We start from the raw sequence: 27,967 nt of genomic DNA, 5'->3' as shown, positions 1-27,967 counted from the left end.
AAATTGTCCCTAGGTGTGAGTGTGAGTGCGATTGGTTGTCTGTCTCTGTGTGCCCTGCGATTGGCTGGCAACCAGTTCAGGGTGTCCCCCGCCTACTGCCCGATGACGGCTGGGATAGGCTCCAGCACGCCCGCGACCCCCGTGGGGACTAAGCGGTTCAGAAAATGGATGGATGGATACAAAATGTCAGTTAGCTATTTTGTTAGGTACACTGACTGGTCGCTAGACAATCACGGGGCACAAATGGACAAACAGGCATTCACATTAATGATTAATGATTAACCCCTAGGCACTATTTAGAGTCTGTCCCAATGTGCATGTTTTTGGAATACCCGGAGAAAAATCCATACAAGCACAGGAAGAACATGGACGGAGCAGAGATTTAAATCCGTGAGGCAAATTGCTATCCACACGCCCTCTCTGCTGCCCATGTTAAAACGCTACTTTTAAAAAATGGCTTAAGAGTTAATTAAGGTTTAATGGTGACAATTGGCTGTAAATCAGTCCACACAAATGCATCCCCTGGATATTGCCTTAAGCAAAAATGGTGTGACTGTGAGAGGTTATAGCGCCACCTGCTGCTGTGGCATGTAGTTGATAGCCAGTGGAACGCTTTGGACCATGCAATGGAAAGAAATAATTGCACACGTGCGCACCTTAGTCAGCTGTACATTGTGACTCACTGGGGACAACGTGTCAAAGTATAGACGTAGTGTACAGGAGATGAAGCTCCCAGGTCATTAAAGTACAGTCAATATGTGCACCTACGCGTTATCTGGAAAAATAAACGAAGCAGTGAGTCGCAGTGCCATCTGTAATAGATAAGACCAAGATGTGCCAGGCTTTGATCCATGTTTCCTTTTTTTTTTTTCTTTTACGGTTGTTATCGTCAGCACAGGTGAAGCCGAGTACGGTATCTATCTTGAAAACGACCGTCTCAAGAGGCCACCTGACATCTAAAAGCGAAGATGGCAGTAGGCTCCTGGCGCTAATAATTATCTTCACATTTCCATGTTACGGCAGACGATCTCACCGGTCGAACATGATTCATTAAAGGAGATACACTATTATACTTTTTGTTTTTTCTTTGCAGTTTTACAATTTCAAGTCCCAATTGTCTTAAAAATATGCCGTTTTGCAAAATAGGCAATTTTGTAATGTTTGTAAAGAAAAGGCCCTGGGGCAGTTTGAATGGCGACCAATGACATGCACTAAAAAGAAGGCCAACAACAGGCACATCCCAAGAAAAATTTCAGCATTTTTGTATTTCCTTTAAAAAAATGATAAGTAGCTCATTTTAATTTGTGAGGTTAAAGTGCATGGATGTGCTAAATAGCTCCAGCTTGTTGCCAGCTACTAGCAGGACAACAACAGCACGTTAGCCTTGATGGGTTGTTTTGGCTCAGTTGGTAGAGCGATTAGCAGTAACCGAAGAATCGTTGCTGTGAATCTTTTTGTTTTGCTTTTGCTGCTGTTTGCCCTTGCTGGTAACAACAGAAAGAATATCAGGGGGAAAAAAAAAAAAAAACAGCTTGGTTTATGTTATTTTTTTTATTTTATTTTATTTATTTTTTTTGAGGCAGGGTCATTTAGTTCCAAACCTTCCATTCTGCTATAGTCTTCGCTGGTTTTATCTAATCAATAATCCTTGAATCCAAATGTATTCGTTTTGTGACTACTTTTACAAAGAAAATTGCAAGTGTGCCTCGAGGTGGCCGACTGTGGTGGAGAAGAAGGCAAATATTCATTGTTTTCTCAAGGCTCAGACTTGTTTAAATGACATTTAATTGTTTGTTTACTTAATAGTCTCTTATTATACCAGTTACAGTAATCGGGTTTTGGGCGTTGGTTCCATCTCATGAAACCTCTGAGTACAAAGCAAGCAGACACTGAATGTTGCAGACTTTTCTGACCTCTCTAGCAAGCTTTTCTTTCAACTTTTCTTTGTTTTTGTGTTGTTGGATAAATGGGGAGACCCCCTCAAAAACTGAAACTTTTACCCCTCTGTGTCCAGACTTGTTTTAATTACTTTTTTCACTTTTATGCACAATGCAGGTGTATGCTCATTTAAAAAAAGAGGCTCTTGCGCCTATTCATTTTGAATGCTGTCGAAGTGGAAATGTCAGGAATTATTAACCTGAGGCAGCTCAGGTGGGTCAGATGTGTACATCAATGCTGCGAATCGCCTATCACCTTGCCAGGACTCCACGAGATAATAGAGAAGATAGACAAACACGTGTTTGAACACAAGTGTCGCTAGAGTAGAACAAACTTGTTTTCCGGCTTATTAGGTGTCTGATGAAGTGGAAAAACAAACAGCGGACCGCTCGGCTATACCGGCGGGTTTTAAAAAAAAAAAAAAAAAACGTACAATAAATGTAGCGCTTACGATGATAAAAACTACTCTAATCAACAATCGGCCATGTTGTTTTATTGTTGTTTTGTTTTGTTCTCTATGCTGTTAGAACCTACTTGAATAACATGAAGGGGAGAAAGGGGGGATGGCGGTGCAACCATAGCAACAAGGCCAGGGTGCATACCAGCCACTGTGGCTAATTATGCATTATGCAGGCAGCTGACGTGACAATAGGTACTCCTGTATACAAAAGTGTCTGGGGTTAAGGTTAAGGTTAGGTGAGGTGAGTGCTCTGTGTGTGACAAATTTGAAAATATGCTACAGCAAATTTTCAGGCAGTACAACATACAGTCCCATGTGTGCATGTTACTCAGCATTCACACATGAGTGAGTAGGTGTTGAAATGAAGTGCTCACCTTGATCCAAATTGGAAGGGGACGACGGCAGGAGGCGGTGGGGACTGAAGGGACAGACGGAATCTAGGACACATGAAATATTCAAATTCTTCCCGGGAAGTACTGATCATCATCATGTGTTGCTTTCATCTCACTTACTTGGTACGAGGACGTCAGACGCTTCATTCGACAGGGCTAGGCTCCATCTTCATTGGTATTCCGGCAGAGGAACCAAAAGCAGAAAAAAAGAAAAAGTGACTTTTTTAATCCCCTGAGAAGTATTTGGCACCATTAAGCATTTGGCCCACTCTATGATCTCCCAGCCACCCACTTGCTGGCTTCATGTAATTTTAATATCTGCCGCAAATGACTTTCAAGTCATGCAAGAAACTGAAAAAAAAATTAATACAAGTCGTCAGGGGGCTTGTCATGTTTCCAGGAAGGCCATTAACTACAATGATGTTATGATAGCAAAGCCCTCAATATGACTACATCACAGTTCATCGTTCATGCCCCTCATGTTGTAGATTTTTTTTAGCCATCGTTTATGTATTATTTTTAATAGTCCTCTATTTAAATGAAATCCAATATCGGTGGTAGAGAACCAAGGCCCGTCACAAATAGCGAAAAACGTTTAAACGTAATTAAGGCCCACAAAAAAAGATTTGTAATTGCCTGGCGATGTCACACGATTGCAGCTAAATTCACCTTTATTATTATAATAGTGAGGATGTTTCTCAAGGAACAATTTGTTTCTCATAGTAATGTGGGTTCTTTTCCCCCCAGAAAATTCAACGTCAATGATGTAATAGAAATGGAACAGTCAAAACAATGTAAACACGGCCAAAGTATGTCAAGGTGTGTTTGTTCAGGACAAAAAGGAGAAGAAAACATTGTTTCCTCACGAGGCCAAGCAGTTTCCTAAACACATTGGCGGCGTTTTTCTCTAGTGGCTCGGCATCTGTTTGTACGTGTGTATGTGTGTGTGTGTGTGTGTGTGTGTGTGTGTGTATGTGTGTGTGCACGTGTGTGTGTGAGAAAGTGTGTGGAAGAATGCATGTGTATTGTATTTGTGTGCCTGTGTGTGGCTACATATTGTTGATGATGTTGTCACCACTGCTGGCGTTTTTGGGATACGTTCCAGTCTCTCCAGGCAAAAGAGGGTTATGATAAATCTTTCCTTACCTCACACCCTCTCACACATACACACATACACACATACACGGTCTGGACGAGTAGCATAGACTGGTGTGTAACTAAGCACATCCTGTCAGACAATCCTGCTTAGTGCCGCAGACCCCATCGGCCTTCCCTTCATGCTCCGTCTGCCGCTTCCTCATTTCTGGAGAACGACGACCTGAGAGCCCGTGCGCGAACAAAACGCAGGCTCATTATCACTGTTCACGTTCAAGGTCAATGCTGCTAATCGGGGGATTGGCCTTTTTTCCCCTCAAACTGAGCAAACCGCAGTGCTGCCAGCTCATTTTCACTCACTGTTGCGCAAGATGTAAAAGAAAATGAAATAAACGGTAATTTTTCAATTAAAAGTATGAAAATTGTGTTAAAATTTTGCTTTAAAAAAGATCTCAATAAAAATGCAGTTTTATTACCCTTTTAAATGATTCAACCTCTCAACACTGTCATTTTTTTCCCCTTTCTTATATAGGACTTTTTTTCTCAAAAATATGCAACTTTATTGTAACATTAGTTATTATCTAGCCTGCTTTCTGATGTCACAGGAACCATTTAGGGGGATGCCCACCACTGACCCACCCCCTCTGATGTCGCCACTGCTACACATGATGAATTGCAATTTACTTGTCCTAAGTGAATGTGTCACATTGACTTTAGCCTGCTGTCTAATCCCATTCCCTTCCCATCAGGGTTCCCGAGTCACTTCGCCATATCTTTTAGCTCACTTGCCTGTGACGCTACATATTATTGTGTGTGTGTGTGTGTGTGTGTGTGCGTGTGCGTGTGTGTGTGCGTGTGTGTGTGTGTGTATGTGCGTGCGTGCGTGCGTGCTTCCATATAATTTCTACTCATATCCTTCATTTCCTTGTCAGGCATCATTGATGTCCCCATCTTGCCGCGTCTATCTCCATTATAGTGCCATAAAAACAAAGGCATCAGCCTCCATTGGTACGCGCTCATCCATGCCGAGCTGATGATGGATGGTGCCGCCCTCTTGAACGTCAGCAGCGCAACGTGAACACTGGGTTGCTGGGGTCCCCTTTTTTCTGACCTCTCCTTGTACACGGACACGCGAGCGGAAAATTTCATCTTACATCTGTCAACAGTGACTAAAATCATCTCATTTTTTCATGAATAGCACAGCGCTATGATTTATCTCACGGCTAAAGTCACGGATGTTTGATGTTGTTGCTAATGCTTAAAATAAGTTATCCCGCTTAGTAATGCCACACGTTTAAGTGCCTTTGCCAATATTATGATGTCTTTTGTGACCGTCACACAGAATAAAATCTAAATATGAGCACTTGTATCGTTCATATCGCATCGGAGGGACGAGAAAATAATAGACAGTATGCCAGCCTTGACATCCATCAGGCATTTCTATAAAACTGTCATTTTTATTTTTATTGCATAACATGCACTTTATTACTCTTGCAAAGCCAGACCACTTACAGCAATTATGGCTGCTTGGCAACACTCAGCATCTGTGCAAGATAGATTATTGGAGGAGAGTGAAGGGGGAGGAGTCACACTGCCTCCGTTGACAAAGTTTGTCCTGCTGATGAAGCGCTTTGTCATTGGAATTTATCTTGACTTATTATTTTGTAGACTTGTATTAATTGTATGTGTCGAAGGGACACCCTAGAACAGACCGCACCGGTCCGTGGATCACTTGGTACCGGGCCGCCAAGCCACACAGGAAAAACAAATATATATATATTTTTTTTAATCGACGATCCATTAATTCAGTTCAAGACGCTCGTCCCGGTCACGTGACAAGTGTCCCCAGTCGAGCCCGCAAAGCTAGCAAAAATGAGTATGAATTTATTTTGAAAAATGTAAACAAAAATCGGCGATTCTTTCCCAATTACATCCGTCGGTTCAGGGCAAGACGCTCGTCCCGGTCACGTGACATGTCACCTCAGTCAAGTCTACAAAGCAAGCAAAAATGAGCAAGAAACAGAGATGTTTGGAAAGCTTCTTCGGAAAGGGAAAAAAAGCCCAATGAGGAGTCTTCTATGAAAAGGAAAGCTGCATTTAAAACAAAATTTCTAGAGTCCTACTTAAAATATGGATTTATCGCCACAGGTGACTCTGACGCGCTAAGCCCACTCTGCATAATATGTGGCGACAGGCTAGCTAATGAGGCAATGAAGCCTTCAAAACTGCTTCGGCACATGTAGACCATGCATCCTGCATTACTAAAAGACAAACCTTAACCACTTCGGGTGTCATTGTCTCCGATTACGACAAGATGGGACCAGCTCGTTTCTGAGAAACAAGCTCAGTGCTCCCACTAATTCAACGTAATGGTGAGTTTTATTAATGAAATTTAATAAATAATGAAGAAATAATTACTAATAAATAAGTAAATAAAAAAATTATTAAAAAAAATATGTCGTTTATACTTGTTTTTATGCCAGTCGTATCATTTTATTTCCTCGTATTTATATATTTATTAAAAATGTATTCTTTATTTATATAAATGTATTATTTATTTATATAAAGGCCGGTCCGCGAAAATATGTCTGACACGTAACCGGTCTGTGGCGCAAAAAAGGTTGACCACTGATCTATTCGCTTCTGAGCTGCTCCATGAAACTACTATCAAAGCGTGTGTTCCGTAGTGTAGTGGTTAGTGCTCTCGACTCTCACCCCAATGACACGCGTTCAAATCTCTGTGGGACCCAAATTATTTTATCATGAAAAGATTTGCGACACAGTTGCTCGTCTGCTACCCCATAAAACCATACACCTCCCTAAAACTAAGGCCTAGGGTGAAGGCTCGATGTAGGGTTAGGGCTGGGCTTCGGGTTTGACCTAGAGCTAGGGTTCAGGCAAGGGTCAGACCTAGGGTTGGGGTTAGGGTTAGGGTTAAAGTTAGGTTTACGTTTAAAGCTAGGGTTAGGGTTAGGGTTGATCTATACTTTTCGCTTGTGAGCTGCTCCATTAAACCATATACGTACATTCCATTGAGTTCCAGTGCAGGTTCCATAGTGTAGTGGTTAGTGCTCTGGACTCTCACCCCAGCGAACCATGTTTGCCAATAATCTTTTATCATAAAAAAAATTGCAACACAGTTGCTCGCGTGCTGCCCCATAAAACCATATACCATACACAAAAAGGTTGTGGACCACTGATCTGTACTATTTGCTTGTGAGCTGCTCCATGAAACCATATACGTACATTCCATGCAAATCACGCGTGGGTTCCATAGTGAAGGGGTTAGTGTAATGGACTTTCACCCCAGTGACCTGTGTTCAAATCCCGGTGTGACCCAAAATCCTTTATCATGAAAAAAATTGCAACACAGTTGCTCGTGTGCTGCCCCATAATACCATACACCTCCCTAAAGCTTAGGCCTAGGGTGAAGGTTAGGGTTGGAGTTAGGGTTAGAGCTAGGTTTAGGGTTGGAGCCTAGAGTTAGACCTAGGGCTGGAGTTAGGGTTAGGGCTGCAAAAAAGGTTGTGGACCACGGATCTACGTATGCTATTCGCTTGTGAGCTGCTCCATAAAACCATATACGTACCTTCCATGCACACCAAGCGTGGGTTCCATAGTGTAGTGGTTAGTGCTCTGGGCTCTCACCCCAGCGAGCTGTTTTCAAATCCCGGTGCCAGTCGTATCATTTTATTTCATAGTATTTATATATTTATTATAAATGTATTATTTATTTATATAAATGTATTATTTATTTATACAAAGGCCGGTCCGCAAAAATATTTCTGACACGTAACCGGTCCGTGACGCAAAAAAACGTTTGGGACCACTTTCCTAGAAAATGAAATAAATTAATTGGTTGATACCGAAAATCTCACACGTAGCTTATGGGATTGTAGAGTTTGTAAATAATGGTAAAGTTCATCATTTTGGTTTGAATCCCTAACATATGTGTGATAGCAATAATAATGAATCTGCTGATGGCTAACCTGTTCTTTCTCCATTAGGCAGATGACATGAGTAAATGTCAGCGTACACGTATATGTTTAAAGTGACTGTGGAAATGAAAATGCCACGGTCAATTCATTCATGCCTCTGACTTTTTTTGAACTTCACGATTGAACGCTTGACATTTGTCTTGCGCATTTTTAATCAATTTGCTCATCTCTGCTTGGTTAAATGTTGAACAAGATTCCAGATTTTCTCAGGTGGTGTCTTTTGTTTACTTAACTGCAAAGTACCTGCCTAGTTAACAAGCCTTTTGATGAGCAGAGTTAATCGTTCCATTGATTGTGCTGATAACTGTATGTAAAATAAAAATTGTCACTGATGATGATGACGAGGAGGAAGAGGAGGAGGAGGATACACGGTTCAGAGAATGGAGTATTAATAAGTATTATACTATATATTAAAAAATATAATAATAATAAATATATCATTATTATTATTAGCATTATTATTATTATTACTGAAAAAAATAATAATATTGTGAGAAATTTTCATCTAACTTTTTGGTACCTTTTGTATTTCAAATGACACCTAGCAACACTCAACTTCAATGTTTTGATATTTAATTGAATAGTATACCATTTTTCAAATTATTCGCTTTTTCTGATAACCTCATGTTTGATTTTTGCCATCTCGTCGGGCTTCCTTGTAGCGGCAGAGGCTGGGCTTAAACAATTCAAACGTGAAAACGCACTAAGCCGAAGACGTTTGCAGGCTCCATGCCAAGCGCTCATCAACTGCATTTTTGCCGAGGATGATTTTGTCCAGTGTGTTGTCACAGATGTCAAGCGAAACACAAACAAACATAAGCTATCAGACTCAAACCTCCAACCTCAAGACATTTGCTCGCTCATGTGAGGGTTGTCCCTCAAGAGAATGTCTCCTTTCCTCCCTTTTTGAGGTTTTAAACTGTCAAAAGTCTCACTTTGCAAGTGAGTGATTGAAAGTATTATGGCGGCAATAAAACCGGGGGATCTACAGTATGTCTTGGTGATTTATATGAAACTTAGTACTTCTTCTATCCTTGCTTTTATAGGAATTGTATTTTTCTTCCAAAGATTCTGATCATAATGACATTTATCCACAATCGAGGCACTGTCACCATCTTCAGATTCATGTGTTGGTCACTGGAGACTTCACTCATGTTCAAACAACGCTCGACATGGGCATTAAAACTCAGACCCTCCAGTTGCCAATCCGGCCATCCATCCATCCATCCATCCATTTTCTGAACCGCTTAGTCCCCACGGGGGTCGCGGGCGTGCTGGAGCCTATCCCAGCCGTCATCGGGCAGTAGGCGGGGGACACCCTGAACTGGTTGCCAGCCAATCGCAGGGCACACAGAGACAGACAACCAACCGCACTCACACTCACACCTAGGGACAATTTGGAGTCTTCAATCGGCCTACCAAGCATGTTTTTGGAATGTGGGAGGAAACCGGAGTGCCCGGAGAAAACCCACGCGGGCCCGGGGAGAACATGCAAACTCCACACAGGGAGGGCCGGAGGTGGAATCGAACCCGCACCCTCCTAACTGTGAGGCGGACGTGCTACCCAGCGCGCCAACGAGCCGCCCCCAATCCGGCCAATCCGAAATAATTTTTTTATGTATCTTAACGAGAATTATTACAATTATTAGTAAACTTACTTACCATTGTATGTTTAGTTATCTACAGCACTTTGTTACACCTGGTTGTCATCACTAGACTCATCTTAGTTTTTGATAGCAATTGTGTTGCTAGAAAATAGTGAGCATTTGGATAGCCTCAACTTTTTTTTGTCTTCTATATTTTCCATCAAGAGAAGAAGTTATCGAAAGGTGTGGTACTCATTAGAGGTCATGAAACCAGCGCTCAGTACAAACACAGACGTGGAATAGAGAGTGCAATGATGTAATGTACGTATATACATATACATACTTAAAATTCATAGAAGGCCGGGTCAAGTCCCCTCAGTATGCCACAGGACAATGAGATGCCCTCTGAGGTTTGTAGTCATTAATCAGCTACTCATTGCCAAGCTGTGGTGGGAATGTGGATGTAAATGTACACATCTGTGCGTGCACACACACATAGGATTTAAAAGAACCTCCCCAAATGCCACAATTCCACACAAACCATTAGTCAGTGCTGAGAGAGTTGGAGGCCAGAGGTAAACAACAAGTACGAGGAGAGTAAAGTAAAAGTACTTTCCTCGTGTGTTTACCCTTGGCAGCTGCGTGAAAAAAAGTCAACAGACTTTGCCCGGACGACTTCACGCAGCGGCCTCATGAATCTATGCATGGAAATATGCAGCCGACAAGCGTGCCCTAATTAGCATTTCCTATTTAGCATTTTAGCATCCGCTTGTTAAATGCGGCAGGTGTGGTCAGAAAAGACTGGATGGTGCGCCACTTTCTGGAGGGTGCTCGTTGAACACATTCCTTAAGAACTGTTATGTAATATGCAGGGACATGCGATTAGGACAGGCCGAAGAGAAAAAATGACTTATGGTTATTACATTCGATTATTTTGCATTTTTGTCATCTATGAAATCTATGTCATAAAATGATTTTCATTTAATCAGCTTTTCTATTGTTTTCTCCAAGAAAAGCAATGTAGTGACAGTAATGGCACGGCACCCTTGCGAATTCTATTAACCAACAGTGACTGTACAACCGTACTTTTAGTACAAGGGCTGTATCGCTGCTGCCCCACGCAGGACAAAGACCGCCAGTGCTGTAGGAAGCCTCATGTGTTCCATCAATGTCTGTTAGACTCCCACGAGTGGCTGTCCACTGAGTGCCCTTCTCAGTCGCTCTCAGCGGGACTGATAACAGCCACTGGACTCCAGCTGCTTCTCCGTGCTACAACACACACAAGAGCCAAACAGAGTGTTGTATTTGCTGTTAGTTTAGTAGCCTAACATTTAATACTGCAAAATTGATATCTTCTGACCTGATTTGTTAAGCAGATGTTTAATCTATGGCATTGGTCTTCCTTTGGTAATTGGATCCGGTTTGGTTTGGTAGTGCAGTTTTGGTTCACTTTCATAGTCATTCAGCTTCACCTTCTATTTTTGTCTCTTTCGAAGCAATATTTGGAATTATACTAGCATCTGCGTGGAAGACGAGTGACAGCAACTTCAGCCTTGTATGAGGCAGAGTAACGTACGCCTCACCCTAAGCTTTTTTTATCTGCAGTTTCATGTAACGTAACCTTATTTATTGAACACACACATTGCCATTTTGTGCTTCTCGCTGACAAGGTAAAAAATAAGCATATAAATAAATATTAACCAAATAATAAAATGTAGAAATAATCTGCAGTTTCTAAGAATAAAATAAAGCACATTCCGCATTTGCACTGCACGGCCTTTTTTTAAATGTTATTGTTGCGTTAGCTATGTTGTATGTAGCCAAAGTAAATCATTTCATCACAGACTTTTCTGACTTGGGAGCTCAATGTTTTCTGGTATTTTCTACACATGCGTCAGCAAGCAATCATGACATTTTATTGCTGTGTCTCTTGCTTTGTTGTCGTCACTGACGGGAATAACTTGTTTTTCTATAAGTCTTCACACATCCACGGTCACTACTTTGCTGCCCTTGAGCGTTGCATTAGTGCACATCCTGGTGCATTACGGCTATCAACTGTCACTCAGCATCACAGAGTGTCCATCGAGGGCTTTTAACGACAAACCCACCCAACTCCCCCTGTCTCCCATCCACTTAAAACATTAAAGCCAGGATGTACTAGCAACATTGCCAACGCCACCGCAACGAAACGGAATTAGAGGATGGCAACATTTCGTGTATGAAGGAATCAAAGAGGTGCATTGGGCTTTTTCGAGAACTACTGAGGTTTTGATGCTCATGTGCCTCTTGCAACTTTCATGAGTGGACTTAATCCGATTAGAAAATAAACATCAATATAAATAACAAACCTGTCAATGTTATATAACTGAATATTTACCACAAAAAACTTTCAATGTGTTCCCCTTTAATAGGTATTTAAATATAAGAATCAAAACACTTAAAATAATACTATAGTGACGTGATTATGAAATGAGAATATTTACTTGTCATATTGGTAATGAATGCTGAAATGTTTCCACGTAGCAGCCCCTGCAACACCCTGGTTGGAAAACATCGTTTTGCAATACTGTGCTCAAACGACGTATACATATACATCTGAATAATTCTTAAGTTGCGTCATTTCTAAGTCATGGTATGCGTACAACTGTTATTTCAAAAGTCACTGAGTAGTATTGCATCATGACAGTGAGTTGCCAGTGAGAGCCCCATATTGACCATTCTGAAGGAAGATGCAGCTCTGCATCAGATAAACTGTATTACATGAAAGCAATAAAAACTCAGCAAAGAACAAGACGAAACGAGCGCTTTCCAAGGGGGAATGAGTAGTGTCGAAGCAGCATGCAAAGTCGTCTTTCTATTAATATCTGCGTGCTCTCAATGGGTTTACAGCAAAAACAAACAAAAGAGCGTTGATAGCATATCAATCTGCCTTCTAGCCCTTCCCTAGCGAGCGTCCTTTGGGCTTCCCCGCCGACTTCCCGCTTTTGTTTGTTCACTTTTTGGCCTCGTTATTTTTAGGTCAACGTTTCGTTATCCATCACGCAACAAATAGAATCATTTGTTTTGCTCCTAATGATGCAAATTCATCTTCATTGATACTGTATTGATAATTAATGGGAGGTTTTTCTTTGGACTGAGCTGCTTGTTTACTCTCCCCTGCTGAGAGTTGTTTTAAGTGTGTTCACATGCTGTTAGAACCGTTCCACTGCTATCGCCATAGGAGTCCAATGGAATGAATGGTGAGTGTGTCTAATTGCTTTTCTCAGCGCAATTTAAAAAATATACAGGGTGTTCCAAAAGGCATCAAAAGTAGTCAGCAGAAAAAAGTATTTCTATTTCATTTTAGGCATTATGCGGGCAGCTGTGAGTACATTAGCATTTGACAGCTTGGCCTTTTTTTAAGCATATCATTCCCTTGGCCGTTGCTCACCAATTGACACTGGGTCAGCTTGGAAAGAGGTTTCTAAGAAATTATTAAGCAATAGAGAAGCACATTCTATTTGGATTAAGACATGTTAATTATGCATTCTTGGACCTAAAAAATGCGTTTTGAGGTTAAAATGTTTCTCACTCCTATTTAAAAGAAACAGGTTCAATGAAAGAATTAAAGAAAATAAAGTCCTTGTGCTTATGAAAAGACTGATGTTGTAGTTATTTTCACTTTTCACAATGTTCAATGACTGATGGTACAAATCTGCAAATAAATCACGCTCCACTCTGAATATCTGTTCATTGAGTTGAGGTATACGTACAAAGTTAATTTCCATGATGCGTTCCCTTGAAAAATAGTCAACGTGCCTTAGGTGGCTGCAAAGTAAACAAATGACTAAGAAACACAAACGGCCTTTGCATTTGTTTGCGTGCAGCACAGGCCCATTTGTTGCTGATTGTGTTCCATCAGTCTCAGTAATCCTATCTCACTTAGCCACGGGGATGTTTTCATTCTTCACCAGGCTCGGAGGTGTTCCCATCTGGGAACGCTACAAGCCTTTACCAAGCATTGTATGGATAATTCAGGATTGTTCATGATACATTGAGTCTGGATGAATTATTCAAGCGCCGCGTGTAACTCATCGTGCGTCCCCGCAGCGTTGTAAAGCACTTCAGGGAGCCTGCGCTAACTTAGTAACGTCCTGCTGTTACCTCAAAGCTTCTGTGACCTCATTCCATAGCTCAACTTCCTGTCAAGGGGTGATGGGAGCAGGACTGAGGAGACCCCCCCTCTCTCTCTACTGTCACTGGTCTTCTAACAACACAAATCATAAATATTGATTTGTCCGATGCAAAAATCCACAAAAGCACCAGTTGCTGTATTTTTCCCTTTTCACAGTATAGCCACACATACGGGTGACGAAACCTCAAGCAGTCGCCAATTGCGCCCCCACAATTATGCAAACACTTGCATGTCATGTGACCAAGGCAGAGCAATTGAGAAATCTGGGTAAATTACTTGAATGACTATTTGAGCCTCCTGGTTTCATAGTGTCAAGCATCAGTCCAAAAGAAGATATTGAGGAGGTAAATGACTTATACAATGGAAAAAATTATGTGACCCTAACATGCTAGTTTACATTAGAGCATCTACATTGTTTCACAATGTTTTTATGTTAACACTCAGGTAGCAGAGCTTCATTACACGGAACAATATGGTTTGTTGAACAATTTGGTGTTTAAACTTTCCACACCATTCTCCTGGGGAATTCTCTCATTCTGCCGCCGACCACAAGTTTGGCCTTCGGATGTTTACCTGTCCCCGTGGCTGCTTAGTGTTTTGCCACAACGCTGAGAACTAATGAGTTTTCCCGTCCTGTTATCTGTAGATATTTTAATTGCCTGGGCTAAATGCAGGCCAGGATACATTGCATTCATTCCAATATTGTTTCCACCTGTTCTTATTTTTGTTGATAATTTTGCGCTCTCAGGGTTTTTGCGCTGTGATTTACAGGAGGTCGACTTGAAACTGCTTATTGTCAGTTGCCGAAATGGATGCTAGCGTCTTAATTTCTGCAGATATTGCCGCTTGTTATTTCCACCCCCCGCCCCCAGGCCATTTCCACTAATGTCTCCCGAGGTATCCCACTGCGTTATATTTGTGCCATATGGACGCCAAATGATGCAATTAAAAACACTGCAAAACCCTGTAAAAAATTATCACTTGCAGGAAGCAAGACAGGCGCTTTGGATTTTGGAGTAGATTAACTTTTACATACTGTTCAGGTCAAATTTGACACGTTTCACACATTTGACAGCAATAAAAAATTAAAAAATATCCTTCACGTCACACTTCCACCCTGAAGTGTTAAAACTTGTCCTACAGTAGCCAAAAATACATGTGAGAAAAAAATGTGGTAATGGTGTCAATCTTGAAGCTGTGAAAATGCTATAAATGTGTGTATTTTGAATTTGTGATAACAATGTTCAACTACAGCATACAAATGATACTAAACACAGAACAGAATTCATGGCCATCAGACGATGCTTAAAAAGTATCAGAATAATAATACGTAACAGGATAAAAATAAACAAAAGGCTAAAGAGAAGGCTAAAATCATCATTCAGAATAAATTAGCAAATTACTAGAGATTTCAAAACTAATAAATAACCAAAAAATGACCCAAAAAAGTGTGATACCTTTCCAACGTAGCCTTGAGCATGAACTGATGGAGCTGACTTGGGTGAAGGTGAAACGTCTTCAAAGTAAACCATATCAGTCCAGTGGCAAACGATTTAATGCCCGGAGAATTAAACCTGGAAAATGAGAATATTCACATTCAGGCATGATTCAAGCCAGTTCTCTTGTTCAATGGCTCTGCCTTGGTCAAAGTACATAGAATGCTTTGGTCACTAGTGATGCAATCTGGGGTTTTGCCACCTCCAAGTACGCGTAGCAACCGTGTAAACGTCCATTAACCAGTCGTTGACTCTCTGGCTCTAAAATGATGCAACTAATACCTTTAGAACGCAGGTCACCCATATGACCAGTAGATGGCGGTGGTAGTTTAAGTTTCACACTTTTCATTGCCTCGGCATCAGCCGCGTCAACATTAAATTCAGATAAAAATTTAAAAAAGGATTGGGGAAAAAATGAAAATATGCAGAAAATATTAAAGTATGATTACAATTTTTTTTTAAAGGACAAACAAGTTATCAACTCAATAAAGAAACTGAACAAGTGATAAAGACAAAAGTCATCAAACATTCTTAAAACTGCTGAATCAAAAACAACACAATTTGGGTTAAAATTGGAGTGAAGTTTGCTCACGGGAAGTTGGGTCAATTTGAACCAAGTAGCAGGGTTGTTCTGAACAAAACAATATTTTTTTTGCGCATGTTCAAACTCCAAAGTGGACAAAGTCCAACCGCTTTCAAGAGGACTGGTACCAAAGCCTAATCTTAAAAAACATCATAATATTTAAAATATCAATAATCCCTTAGATTTATCTCATGCCTTCAATTGGTTCAAATTAAATGGTGAATCACCTTCCGACATGAACATTAGTAACCTAAAAACATAAAATAAAAATGCGCACAACTAATATATCAAAGAAAATTTTACAATACCAAAATGTTACACGTTGATATAGTATTTGACTTTTTTATTACACTACTTAACGAATACAGGAGCTTCCTACGTGTTGTGCAGCAACCCACCAAGATAAAAGAATGAATCAATAGTGATCCTCCTTCATGGAAAATGCAACTTTTCTCATTTTATTTCCTAAATGAATTGCCGCACGCATGCATGCCCTCCTCGGGTTGGCCGTGCTGTTGACGGTTCCCAGGTGCGCGCGCACACGCACGGAGTCGGAGTCAGACAACTGCTGGCTCGGCGGCATGAAGGCTCTTTTTCTATTTTTATCCCCTCTGGTGCCGTTTGTGTTCCTCAGCTGCAGCTAGTGGCGAGCAGAGCTGAGGTGCAGGCGTCTCGCAACACGCCCACCCCATCTCCCCCTCTCTCCATCCATTTCCCTCCCCCTCACTCTCTCCTATCCATCCATCTCCCCATCACCCTTACTAAAAATAGCCCCAAGTCGTGATCAACTCGTCCTTGGCAGCGAGAGACTATACTGCTTGGAATCGGTAGTGCGTGTGTTGGTTGGATTGATACAAAGACCCCCACCACCCACCCACTCTACACACCGCAAAGACAACCCTAGCGCATGCGGGCTGAATTAATGTGTTGCTATTTTTGGGAGCCCCCGTGTTTCCATGGGAGACCTAATGACGTCAATGCAGGTCAATCGCAGACTGGAGGATTGAGTGGCTTCTATTTGATGAGGGGGGGGGGGGTGTAATGTGTATGGTCTGGGGGGGTGTATTCTGCTTTTGCTGTATTTCCTTCCAGAAAATATGGAGGGGGGGGGGGGGGGGCACGTGTCGGAGTGGAGAGGAAACGAGGGGAGGGCTCGAACGTGTTGCATCAGCGGCAAGCCGACACACAGGTGTATACGGACGTGCTTGGGTACGGAGCCACGGATGCTTTACTTGCCTGCCGAGTGCGTGGAAGGAATCTCATTGTGTGTATGCTCTCTATTTCTCATTCTGTTTTTTCCCAATGGATTTTTTTCTCTCCATCCGGACCAATTCAGAGCGATTGCTCGGTCAAGCAGAGGTAAGTCATCTCCCTGCATCCAATCACACACACGCATGTGCGTGGACTCACACACGCACCACGCACATGTGCACACACACACACGGATGGGGCATTGTTGCAGTTTTATGTACGTAAATATGCGCATGTGGCATCTTGAAGTGTTGTTATTTAGTAACTGTTATTATTATGGGATGTCTGAGGATCGAGAGCGCGTGTGGCACAGTGTATGCACGTACTCAGGCGGCGCAGCAAGAAATCTTGTGATTTGCTTGTTTGAATTCAGAAACTTGGAATTTGCTAGTTTGATCCTTACATTTTTACATTTTTTATTAAAGTATTTCTTGTCATATATATTTAAATTTACCGCATTTCAATTCATTGTAGTTTAAGTAATTTTCAAGAACTGTAATTAATTTAAATTTTAATTGTATTTTAATACAAGATTACCCATAATAGTTTTTCTTGGACCCCCGGACAAGTGTCCTGTATGACAGATTAAGAGGGATGCATGCAGTATGCCATATATATAGTGTGTGGCGTGTAGTGTGTGGAGATGCTTCCACAGTATCATGGAGTTGTGTGTGTGTGTGTGCGTGTGTGTGTGTGTGTGCGTGTGTGCGTGTGTGTGTGTGTGTGTGTGTGCGCGCGCGCGCGTGCGCGCGTGCGTGTGCGCGTGTGTTGGGGGGGGGGGCAAATGGAGTGGTGGGGGTTGTACGGGGGAGATTAGGGCGTGTACCGACCGACAAAGGCTACCGCTGAGAGGTTTTCTGCTTTCAGGACCATGGACAGCTCACACGGCTCACATGAGGTTCAAGCGCAAGTCGGGTGGCATCACATGTGTTAAAAACAATAATAATATGAATTTTCATTCAAGTTAATACAGAAGGTTCTTGCAATGTCATGTTACACGACAATGGGTACACTTGCGCATACCCAATACATGTAGTGTGTGGATATTAAATGCATATTCTTCAATAGTGTTCATTGTTATTGTTTGCAAGGCAGATTTGGTTGGTTTGTGCAAGTGTACCTAATGTTGTGCCCGGTGAGTGCAGAAATATGATGTGCCTGTGTGTGCAAATCTCTGTGCATGTGTGTATGTGTCCATAGATACATTCAACCACCTGTTACTTGTCAATGAGCTTTTCTGTTGGAATGTTTTGTATGTTGTTGAGTGTCACGTATCACCAAGTCTCTCACACAAACTATCAAATACATAAATACAGAATACATGTGGCATCTGTATTATGGGTAATGACATTCTGAAACATAAAGTTTCATGCATGTGTTTTTCTTTATTAATGGACAATAATCATGTAAAGACCAAACTAAATCATTTCAAAACGTTTTCCACCAGTTAAACAAAAAGTTCAGGCTTGTGTTAATTGGACCATAACACATTTGGGGTTTAGGAGATTTTGTTATGGTGTGATGAAACCAAAGTTAATCTTTTTGCCCTGATCCCAAAAAGTACATTTAGTACAAACACAATACTGTCCTGTACTCTATTAGGAGTTAATGAGATTATATATTTTTTTAATAGTGGCAGGTGCGTGCTGATTCTTATTTAACTTGGATTTTGCTGCCATCACGGTGCATCCTTTTCTCTCCAAATTAATCACATTGAAAAAATGGCAATGTCAAAGTGAGCGAGAGTAAGCCATTTTCAACACTTTGATTTGGTCAATAATTTATTAAATGAAATTTTGACATAGGGGATCCGAGCTCGGCGATTTGAAAGTGATTGGTGTTATAAAATTACCGGCTATAAGAGGGTGTGCATACTTGTGCTACCACATTATCTCACTTGTTTATTTCCATCCATCCATCCATCCATCCATCCATCCATTTTCTGAACCGCTTAGTCCCTACGAGGGTCACGGGTGTGCTGGAGCCCATCCCAGCCGCCAACGGGCAGTAGGCGGGGGACACCCTGAACAAGTTACCAGCCAATCGCAGGGCACACAGAGACAAACAACCATTTGCACTGGTTTATTTCCGCAAAAAAAATATTTTGTACATGTATATTAACAATGGAAAAGGTTTTGACCTGATTTATCTTGCTTTCATTTCTTGATAGCACAAAACTTTGCATTTGAAAGGTGGTGTGTAGACATTTTATATCAACTATGAGTGCTCACTATTTACGCACTTCCAATATATAAAACTTGCATGCTATTGTTTTGTGGTGGGCAGAAGGACTACATTGGCTTTGATGGTTGTGTCTATGTGTGTTACAGATGATTCAGCAAGTGCGAAGAGATGCACATTCAGATTCTTTTCGGGTCTTTTTGCGGTCTGGGCTTGCTGTCGAATGGAAAGTTACCAGGAAGCCCTTACCCCAAAAAGCATCTGCAGAGGATATTTACATCCTGCAAGATCCTACACACACAATTTGTCTGCTATTTTATTTTTTAAGTGTTTTTCTATGTCAGTATTAGCTTCCACAAGTGGTGTGCAAAAGACTCACTGCCTAAGTACAGGTTAGTTATATTTAACTTTTACATTTGAATTCATCTTTAATGTTTTTTTTTTCAATTTAGGAATGATTTGTACTTCGTTTTTATGTGCAATACATTTTAACAAAATTATTATTATTCAAGTACAAAATGTTACAATCGCTGTCAATATGAAATATCATGTGAAAATTGGTCCCTCCACAAGAGGGCGGAATAGCACAAGTGTCTCCTGAGCTGGGATTACGTTTTGTCACTGATCCAAATATTCTTGATAGCAACCTTGTGTGTTGCATCATAACTTTTTAATCTTATCTTTGTTATTAAATCTAATCGATGCAAGTGATGTAAGTGCACATTCCAACATGTGTATATGAATAAAAACAATGCAACCAAAGCAGAAAGTTGCAGTTAAATTTGCCATATGTACTATATACTGTATATGAGCGGGTGTTGTTTGGTGTTGTAAAAGAAAAGCAGCTGTAGTACAGTGCACTTCTCAGCAATAACTATACATGTTACTATAAATGTTTTTCCCCCTTATAAATATTGGCTTGCACATCAAAATATGGTTGTTTTATGGTTATTTTATAAATAAAGATGTAATGTATTGTATTATAAAACTGTTTGAGTCCGAGGCTTCTATTTGAAGGGAAATATGAGGATCCACATAATGTACACATAATAATACGCTAAACCTTAAGTTGATTGGACGGACGGATGAACGGACTGACTGACTGACTGACTGACTGACTGACTGACTGACTGACTGACTGACTGACTGACTGACTGACTGACTGACTGATTGATTGATTGATTGATTGATTGATTGATTGATTGATTGATTGATTGATTGATTGATTGATTGTTTGTTTGATTGATATATTGATTGATTGATTCTTGGTTATTTTGGTAAATAGATCAAAATCAATTGCATTTGTTGCACTGATGGGGCCACAGCGTCCACACTTTTACCTCGAGTGTGTGCAAGGATGCCTTTTCACTCAGCAGCATCGCATTGCCATGCACGTCACCAAAAGCTGACTCGGGTGTTTTCCAACCACACTTTACGGTGTGAAGACGTCACTCTAGTCTCTGGGGTGGGTTGGGGGTAGGGAGACGTGGGGCAAGTTCAATAACATGCAGAATCAGAATTCCCGTCATTCCCGTGACTCACCCGGGCAGGTCCTGCTGAGCGGAATTCCTGCTTTCTTTGGCCGGCATCTGGAAAAGTAACCTGATGCCACTTCGAGCCCCCCCCACCACCACCACCACCACCACTACCACTAGCTCCCAGTATGAGCAAGTCCTGCTGTAGCCACAGGGCAGCAACACTACACTGAAATGGCAAACACACATTATCATAGAACAGCAATCAAGCATGTTGATTGATTATTATTATTGTAACTTTTTTTTCCACCACATTTCCCTGTCCACATTTCTCCACCGATTCATACCATTCATGCAAAGCGTCACAAAATCATAGACAGGTTAAGAACCGCTTTTCCCAAATTGCCAGAATTACACAATTTCCATTTGAACTTATTCAGTACACCATGAAAACTATTTTTCACATGACGAACAAATATTCCAGCCTTTCACAATGAAATTCCCAAATTGACCTGTTTCAACATTTTGACTCATTTCAAACATTCCAACAGTTCAGTCAGGACGTTTTGAGAACCTTTCCACACTTTTTCACAGTAAAATTCACAAATCGCGAAAGATGTTACACAGAACTGTGTTTACCTCCTTTCCAAATTTCTTGACCAATTCAAACCATCTCCTCAGAATACGTATCTAAATAGAAAAGTATTTTCTGGAGTAAAATTCCTAAATTGAGAGAATACTTCCTGCCGCTTTCAGTTTTTTTTGATTGATTCTAATCTGTCCAACAACAAAATACTCTGCTCATCCATGACATCTAGGATATATTGCATATGTTTCACACTAAACTTTCCAAATTGAGATACATACTATATAAAATAAGAACCACTTCCTTCCACATTATTTTGCCATTTCCAAAGCGATAGTGGTGGTCAGTTCCCACATGGATGTTATTTTCACAAACAATTAACAATTTTAATATTGAAAAAATGGTTGTGGAGATTTAAGGATTCCTCCCGACACGGACGACATTTACCACCTCCTCCCACATTGCTTCAAACCAATCCATTCAATTCAAACCATTCCAACTTCAAACTGTTCCGTTCATTCAGGACATCTTAGCCACTCTACTCACAAACTGAGAGATTTTCCTTATTTACCTTTTCCATCCATATATCTTGACCAACTCAAACGATTCCAACTCCAAATCTCATCTGCTTCATTTGAATAAATTCAACAGCATTTCAGTTGGGCATAAGCACCTCGGCATTCACATGCAATTTCGATACAAATCGTCTTGTCTAGCTATTCGATGGATTGCCAACAAAGTTCATCTTTGTTGAATGGTTGCATGCATTTCTTCTAAAGATGTGACTCACAGGGTCCCAAAAGTCACATGGGTGGCTCATGAATAATTAATGAGCAGTGTCCTGTCCTACCTCAGCTCCTTCAGGAGCTGACTTGCTCTTCATCGATCCTCCTCAGTAGCTTGTAAACATTAAGACTCGACCTCTGCCAAGACACACCGATCCGGAATTGATAGTCTGGTTTATGCTGTTTTTAATTGGAACGGTTGACGGATGGTAAATTATATGAAAATATACTATGTATGTGTAACATGCTTTACCTGACATTTGTTGCTGTTAAGTGGGGTACACACAAAGATTTTTAACCACTAAACTAATTCAACTAATTAATTAAATAATGTTGAGGAGACAAAATTGGCATGTGTGTTCAAGTAAATCTTAAACGGGTTTAACGTTGACAGCTGTTGGCCCTGACCTCTTTCTGAGCAGATCGGGGGAGTTCATCTTCTCATGTTTTTGACAACAAAAGGGTTACATTTTCTAAACTGGGCCCTGCCTACGGATTGATGGCCGTAAATTTTGAAAACGTTTAACGATTACAACTGTTAGCCCTGACTGTTTTCTAAGCACATCGGGCCGAGAAAAAAGCACTCAACACAACCTACACCACAGATTAATTGCACTGCATGATTTTTGAAAGACATCTGATAATCAGATTTGTACAAATTTTGATCTGAAGGAGGTAAAACTGTTCAAATTTGGCCCAACATCTGTGTACCTCGATTTTACCTTGAAGTTGTTCCTGTTACTGATGAAGTCGTATTCCATCCAGCAGGCGGGAAAAAAAAAACATTGTTAAGAAACTCTTCAGTCAGCGGCAGCTTGTTATTAATCCCAGATGTCAGCGTTTATAACTCAGTTTGTTGCTGGCACACATAAAAGTAAGACTTTTTTTCTTCCTCTTCCCTCTCAAACATGAGCGTCCAGTTCATTCCTCCGTGTTTTTGCTTTCATGAATAATAGACAATTCCCGGTGAAGATTAAAGTGGAATTAAATTTTGCCACCGCTTGACTCTCATTCCCAGAAGTGTGTCCTTTACGGTGCCTTTTCTCGTCAATTTCCTAGATAACGTCACATTTCTGCTCGAGCTGAACGCGTTATTAAAGACGATGTGCGATTTTTACAAGGCCTCTGTTTTCTATCCCCCTCAGTGTGTGTGCGGTATGCCGGCTTTACAGTAAATTGCCATGAGCGAGACCTAAAACAAACAACTCTAACAGGCATATTTGTTTTTTTATTTCTCATAAGACCTCCTCGAAGACACGTGGTTCTCTCTATTTTTTTAACCCCCTCCTTGATGAGTTTGTGTCACAACACGGACGCTCGTCCAAGAATAGTTACTCTGGATTTGGAGAAGATAAGGGAATAAGAGCTAAGGCATTAAAAAAATACACCTGAGAGCAGCTGTCGCAATGTCTGTGATGATGCGACATCTTTAATCGGGCAAAATGCAAGACAAGCAAGCAAGGATAAGGCAATCTGGGAAATACTTATGGGCCGAATAATTATTATTATTATTATTTTTAAACCTACAAAGTGATATTACACCACAGTTATCACATCTGCTCCCCATTCACATGTGAGACCAAGTAACTCACATGGGTCAAATGACAAGTTGACAACAGGGAGGAAAAACTGATAGTTGGGCCAACTATGGGCTTTTTTTTTGTCCGTGGTTTAATTTTATTAATACAAGGGGTACACTGAAAAACTGACTTTGCAGTCTTTTTTTCCCCCAATGTTGTCCTGTGAAAAGATACAATCACTCAACCAGTTTTCTGAAGCTGAGCCGTGATTGGTTGTGACCTGAGCACCGAGCAACTGTGATGTCATTTTTAGTCGACGGCAAGTGGCAAAATGGATGCCCCCTGAGCTGGATAAAAACAAGTAGATTTTGTCTGTTTAATTCATATTCCACAAACAAAATATTTCTCAGAAGAGTGTTTCGACATGTTGGGCTGCGCAGAACATACCATTACAAAGAAAATTTGGCGGTTGACTGCCCCTTTAATATTCATCTAAAGATATTAATGAAATATATTTTGTTCCAATAGTATTTTCAATGATTCAACACAGTGTGACAACACTTCACGCAAAACAAACACCGCTGACCGGCTGGATTTTGTTGGGCAATATTTAGAATGAGCAATGGAGAGTCGAGGTCAGTGCATAATACCAGAACAGGTACAGTGGCGCACTTAAGTCAAGTATTTAATTTTTTGATAACTTTTCTCTACCTTTGACATGGTTGCGCTGATGAATCTGAAACATGTTAAACTCAAAATTAGACTGCAGAACCTGGAAAATATTTTTTTTCCATTCTGCACGTAAACTAAAAATGACAACATTGGAAGTAGCCCACTATAATGCTCAGTGGCTGATTTTTGGTGCACTGAAAGAAACAAAACAGGAAGGTTAACTAGGATTAGAAATAACACATCTAAGAATAACACTATAATACCTGCTAAAGATCATAATACAGTATAGTAGTGATAGTCGAGACACTTTTCATTCATTTCTCCATTAATAGTGCAAAATTCACAATAGCTACTTTTATCGGCAATTTGTTTAACACTAGTATCTGTACTTCTACTAAAGTACAATATATTTTTGTCCAGTGATTCAAAAACGGCAGGTTGATTGTTGCTCAAAAGTAAAACCCAATAAGCGCTATTGCATATGTAAACGAGGGGATGATGCGCTGGGCTGGGGAGAGGAAGGTGAGGGGATGGGCGAAGGGGGTGGGGGGTCGGGGAAAGCGATGAGTAAGAGGTGACTCAACATCCCACTACTATAAGACACACCGATGGTGGCCCCAACAGTGGACACACTCACCACCAAAAGGTAAGGGCAACTTTACTTCTCGGAGTGCTTGACATTGAACCCTTTGGGGTCCATTTTGTGCTTAATTGGAAGTTTGATGTTTGCATGAACAATTCTGGCATGGTGTCTGAGATTTTAATATTTATCACGGTCATTTATTGTAGGTACTAACACATCATACATATGTGAGTATGTGGAAAAAGAAGGCTTGTGATTAAGTGCTTTGATTGCTAATTGGCTCAATTGATATGATAATCTATTGTATTATTATTATATTATGATAACATTATTCTTTTCTTTAGTCAAATTTAGTAATGAAAGAAAAAAACATTGAAAAATTAAAACCAAATATTCAGAACTAAATTGAAAAATACAAATAACTAAAACATAAGTTATTAGAGTCATAGTACTACAATAACACAAAATATTCTCGTTCAAAATTAAACGTGAATAATAACTTAAAAATGCAAATGCCCAATTTTAGAAATATAAATATACTGCTAATGATCACAACAAAATATTGGAAATGGTCGTGCGACTTTTCTTTCATTTCTCAATGAATAATAATCAACCCTCATTGACAAGGAAGCAAAGCCAACTAAGATTTGGGTACCGGACCAAATAAGGACAAGGGCAGGCATGCGGAAGCGGTCGATCTTTGTACCCAACATCTATTTGGAGGAATCTCAAATATTTGCACGCACAATCAAACAGGTTGCGTCAATAAGTGGAAGGAAGTACCAGTTATGTTGCTTGCGGGGGAAAGTACACAAAAGACTTGAATTAAAATACTGTTGGCATTTCTCCCGGGATCCGCAGCCGCAAAAAAACACAATGGACTGCATCACCTTGGCCGTTCTGGTGTCCGTCTCCCAAATGTGGGGCGCGGTCATAGCAGCCCCTATGTCGGCAGAGGCCATCAGGATGAAAGCTACGGTGGAAGGGAGGTCCAAGCAGCTGGTGGCCAAGATCAATAAAATCCAGGTAACAACTCCAGAAATCCAAAGACCTTTTCTGCAAACAACAGGCAACAAGTTACACTACTTACTTGACAAAACTTGTATTGTATTTGACAATAAACCAACAAAAAGAAGAATTAGAAAGGAAAAATGGCAACATTTATTTACAGATGTAGAAAATGCGCTCTGAGCAATGCTGTTTCACTGTATGACTTGAAATGAAATATTTTATACACGTCATTCACTCCATTAACTGTGCTGTCTTTTGATGAGAAATACCTTGGATACCATACATACCGAACATGTCTGGTCAAAATTTCTCCCAAATTATCGACATGACAAACTGAGATTCCCCCTAGACTGTATCTTCTACTCAAAACCTGTGCTGACCCCATGTCATGAGAATTTTTACAAAACCAAATTTCACATACCATCTGAGAGAACTCTTTCACGCTTGCCGTGGCAGTAAACAGTTAAACTCCAGTTAATAAAAATTAATATGCAAGGCAGTGAATGTGTTAATTTAATCATTAAGTATTTCTTCCCAATATTTAAGCACAAACCTAATTCAGAACTGTGCATGTTACTGTGGCATACTATCAATCAAAGCTAGTGTTTATTTCTTAAATTTACATTGTGCGTAGCAGTGAACTATTAAAAAAAAACAATTGAATCACTGCACCTCTAGATTATTATCATATATAATAATAATATATACCAAAAACTTGATTGGTTGTGCGTGGTGTGGTGTGGCAGGTTCCTCCTGGCATGACGCTGACGCCACCGGCCGACAAACTGGATGGGCTCTCCTCGGTGGTGACACTCCTAGACGGCTACGAGAAGCTCATCTCAGACTCTCTGAACGCGTCTCAGGTGAAGGCCGAGATCTCGTGGCTGAAGGGTTACCTCGGTCAGTGGAAGAAGGCTCGCTGTGGAGAGACCAAGGTCAACAGAACGTCAGCCGCAGGCGGCGCGCTGCAGCGGCTGCAGAGTCAGCGAGGCTTCGTCCTCACCGTCGGCATGGAGGCTCTGATCAGAGTCAAGGACATCCTCACACGGCTGTTGCAGAACATGGAGAACCTGGACAAATGCTGAGATGGAAACTCCAAAATGCACATTTGGTTCATTGAAGACTCGAAAACAGAGCTGTCCAAACTGAAGGATGCCATGTTTATTTATCCATTCTTCTTATTTAATTTATATAGGACGTTAAGACCAGATCATAGTGTTCAATATGTCACTCAACACTTCTTTTTCCTTTTGACTACATATGGACACAATTGAGGCCATCAACATTGGACAGCTTAGGGCTTTGCAGTTTAGAACAACCTGAAGTCGGTACAGGTAAAGCTTTATTACTCTCCCAACAGCCACTAAATTCCGCTTTTGTTGCGTTCCAGTGTAACCCTCCGGGTTAAAATCTTCCCTGGCTTTATTTGAACGCCTGCTAAGGAAGTTCACCCACTTTCATCAGTGGCGGCAGTTTGTCAACCGTTGAACTGCAGTCGGGTAAAGCAAAACTACTTGCCAGAAACTGCAAAGCCTATATAGTCAAATGCAGATGGCCTTGCATCCGTGCGAATGATATCTGAAACGGGCCCAAAAATGGATTTTGGCATCATTCGCATTCATGGCTACCAACAATTGAGAGTTTTCAATGAGGCTAATGAGCATGTTTGTGAAATGTGGGAGGAAGCCGGAGAAAAGTCACGCAAGGACAGGTAGTACACGCAAACGGCAAGCAGGAAAGCCGCAGCCCGGAGTCAAACCCAGAACCTCAGAAGTGTGAGGCAGATGTGCTAACTACCATTCTTATTTAAATACTGGGAATTTATTTATGTCAACATCCACCACCAGCTCTTCTAATACTGCTATTTATCACCTTCAAATGTGCATTTTGTATATTTTTGTACTGTATTTGCTTTTTTAAAACCTATTTAAGAAAAAATATATGAAATAAAGTGTCTTTTTTTCTTCCTTAATTTACAGTAACATCTGTGATCATCTGTGATGCTATTTTCTGTCGCACTTCTTTTGGGTGAGCCGGATCTCACAGATGACAGGGTGAGCGGCGGGGCTTTCCCTGGTATACTGTCAGCCAATCGCAGGGCATTTATAGACAAACAAGGAAGCCGAGAAAACACTCGGGTAGAACATACAAACTCCACATAGGAAAACTGAACCTGCAATT

General features: G+C 40.8%; 1 protein-coding gene and 2 long non-coding RNA genes across 4 annotated transcripts; 2 read left to right on the top strand and 1 right to left on the bottom strand.

Moving 5' to 3' along the window:
• Nucleotides 1-183: 183 nt before the first annotated feature.
• LOC125971060 (uncharacterized) lies at nucleotides 184-24,779 on the bottom strand. Its single transcript, XR_007482339.2, has 5 exons — nucleotides 22,723-24,779; nucleotides 15,101-15,217; nucleotides 10,556-10,738; nucleotides 2,911-2,957; nucleotides 184-2,835 (listed from the first exon to the last, which is right to left on the bottom strand). It is a non-coding gene; the product is annotated as an uncharacterized lncRNA (long non-coding RNA).
• LOC137840358 (uncharacterized) lies at nucleotides 16,874-23,857 on the top strand. The gene is made up of 2 exons (XR_011086957.1): nucleotides 16,874-17,081; nucleotides 19,304-23,857. It is a non-coding gene; the product is annotated as an uncharacterized lncRNA (long non-coding RNA).
• LOC125971044 (leptin) lies at nucleotides 24,751-27,758 on the top strand. Of its 2 annotated transcripts, XM_068651001.1 has the most exons (3): nucleotides 24,751-24,838; nucleotides 25,637-25,801; nucleotides 26,533-27,758. In XM_068651001.1, the coding sequence occupies exons 2-3, from the start codon at nucleotides 25,652-25,654 to the stop codon at nucleotides 26,869-26,871; spliced, it is 489 nt and encodes a 162-aa protein (XP_068507102.1). In that variant the 5' UTR covers nucleotides 24,751-24,838; nucleotides 25,637-25,651; the 3' UTR covers nucleotides 26,872-27,758. The 2 variants fall into 2 exon arrangements, with proteins under 2 accessions (XP_068507102.1, XP_049579873.1); XM_049723916.2 differs by lacking the exon at nucleotides 24,751-24,838 and having other exon boundaries at nucleotides 25,287-25,801.
• Nucleotides 27,759-27,967: the final 209 nt, after the last annotated feature.

Source organism: Syngnathus scovelli, chromosome 6 (assembly GCF_024217435.2).
Source record: "Syngnathus scovelli strain Florida chromosome 6, RoL_Ssco_1.2, whole genome shotgun sequence".
Taxonomy (NCBI): domain Eukaryota; kingdom Metazoa; phylum Chordata; class Actinopteri; order Syngnathiformes; family Syngnathidae; genus Syngnathus; species Syngnathus scovelli.
Note: the sequence above shows the minus strand (reverse complement) of the source record. Positions and strands in the feature narration are given on the sequence as shown.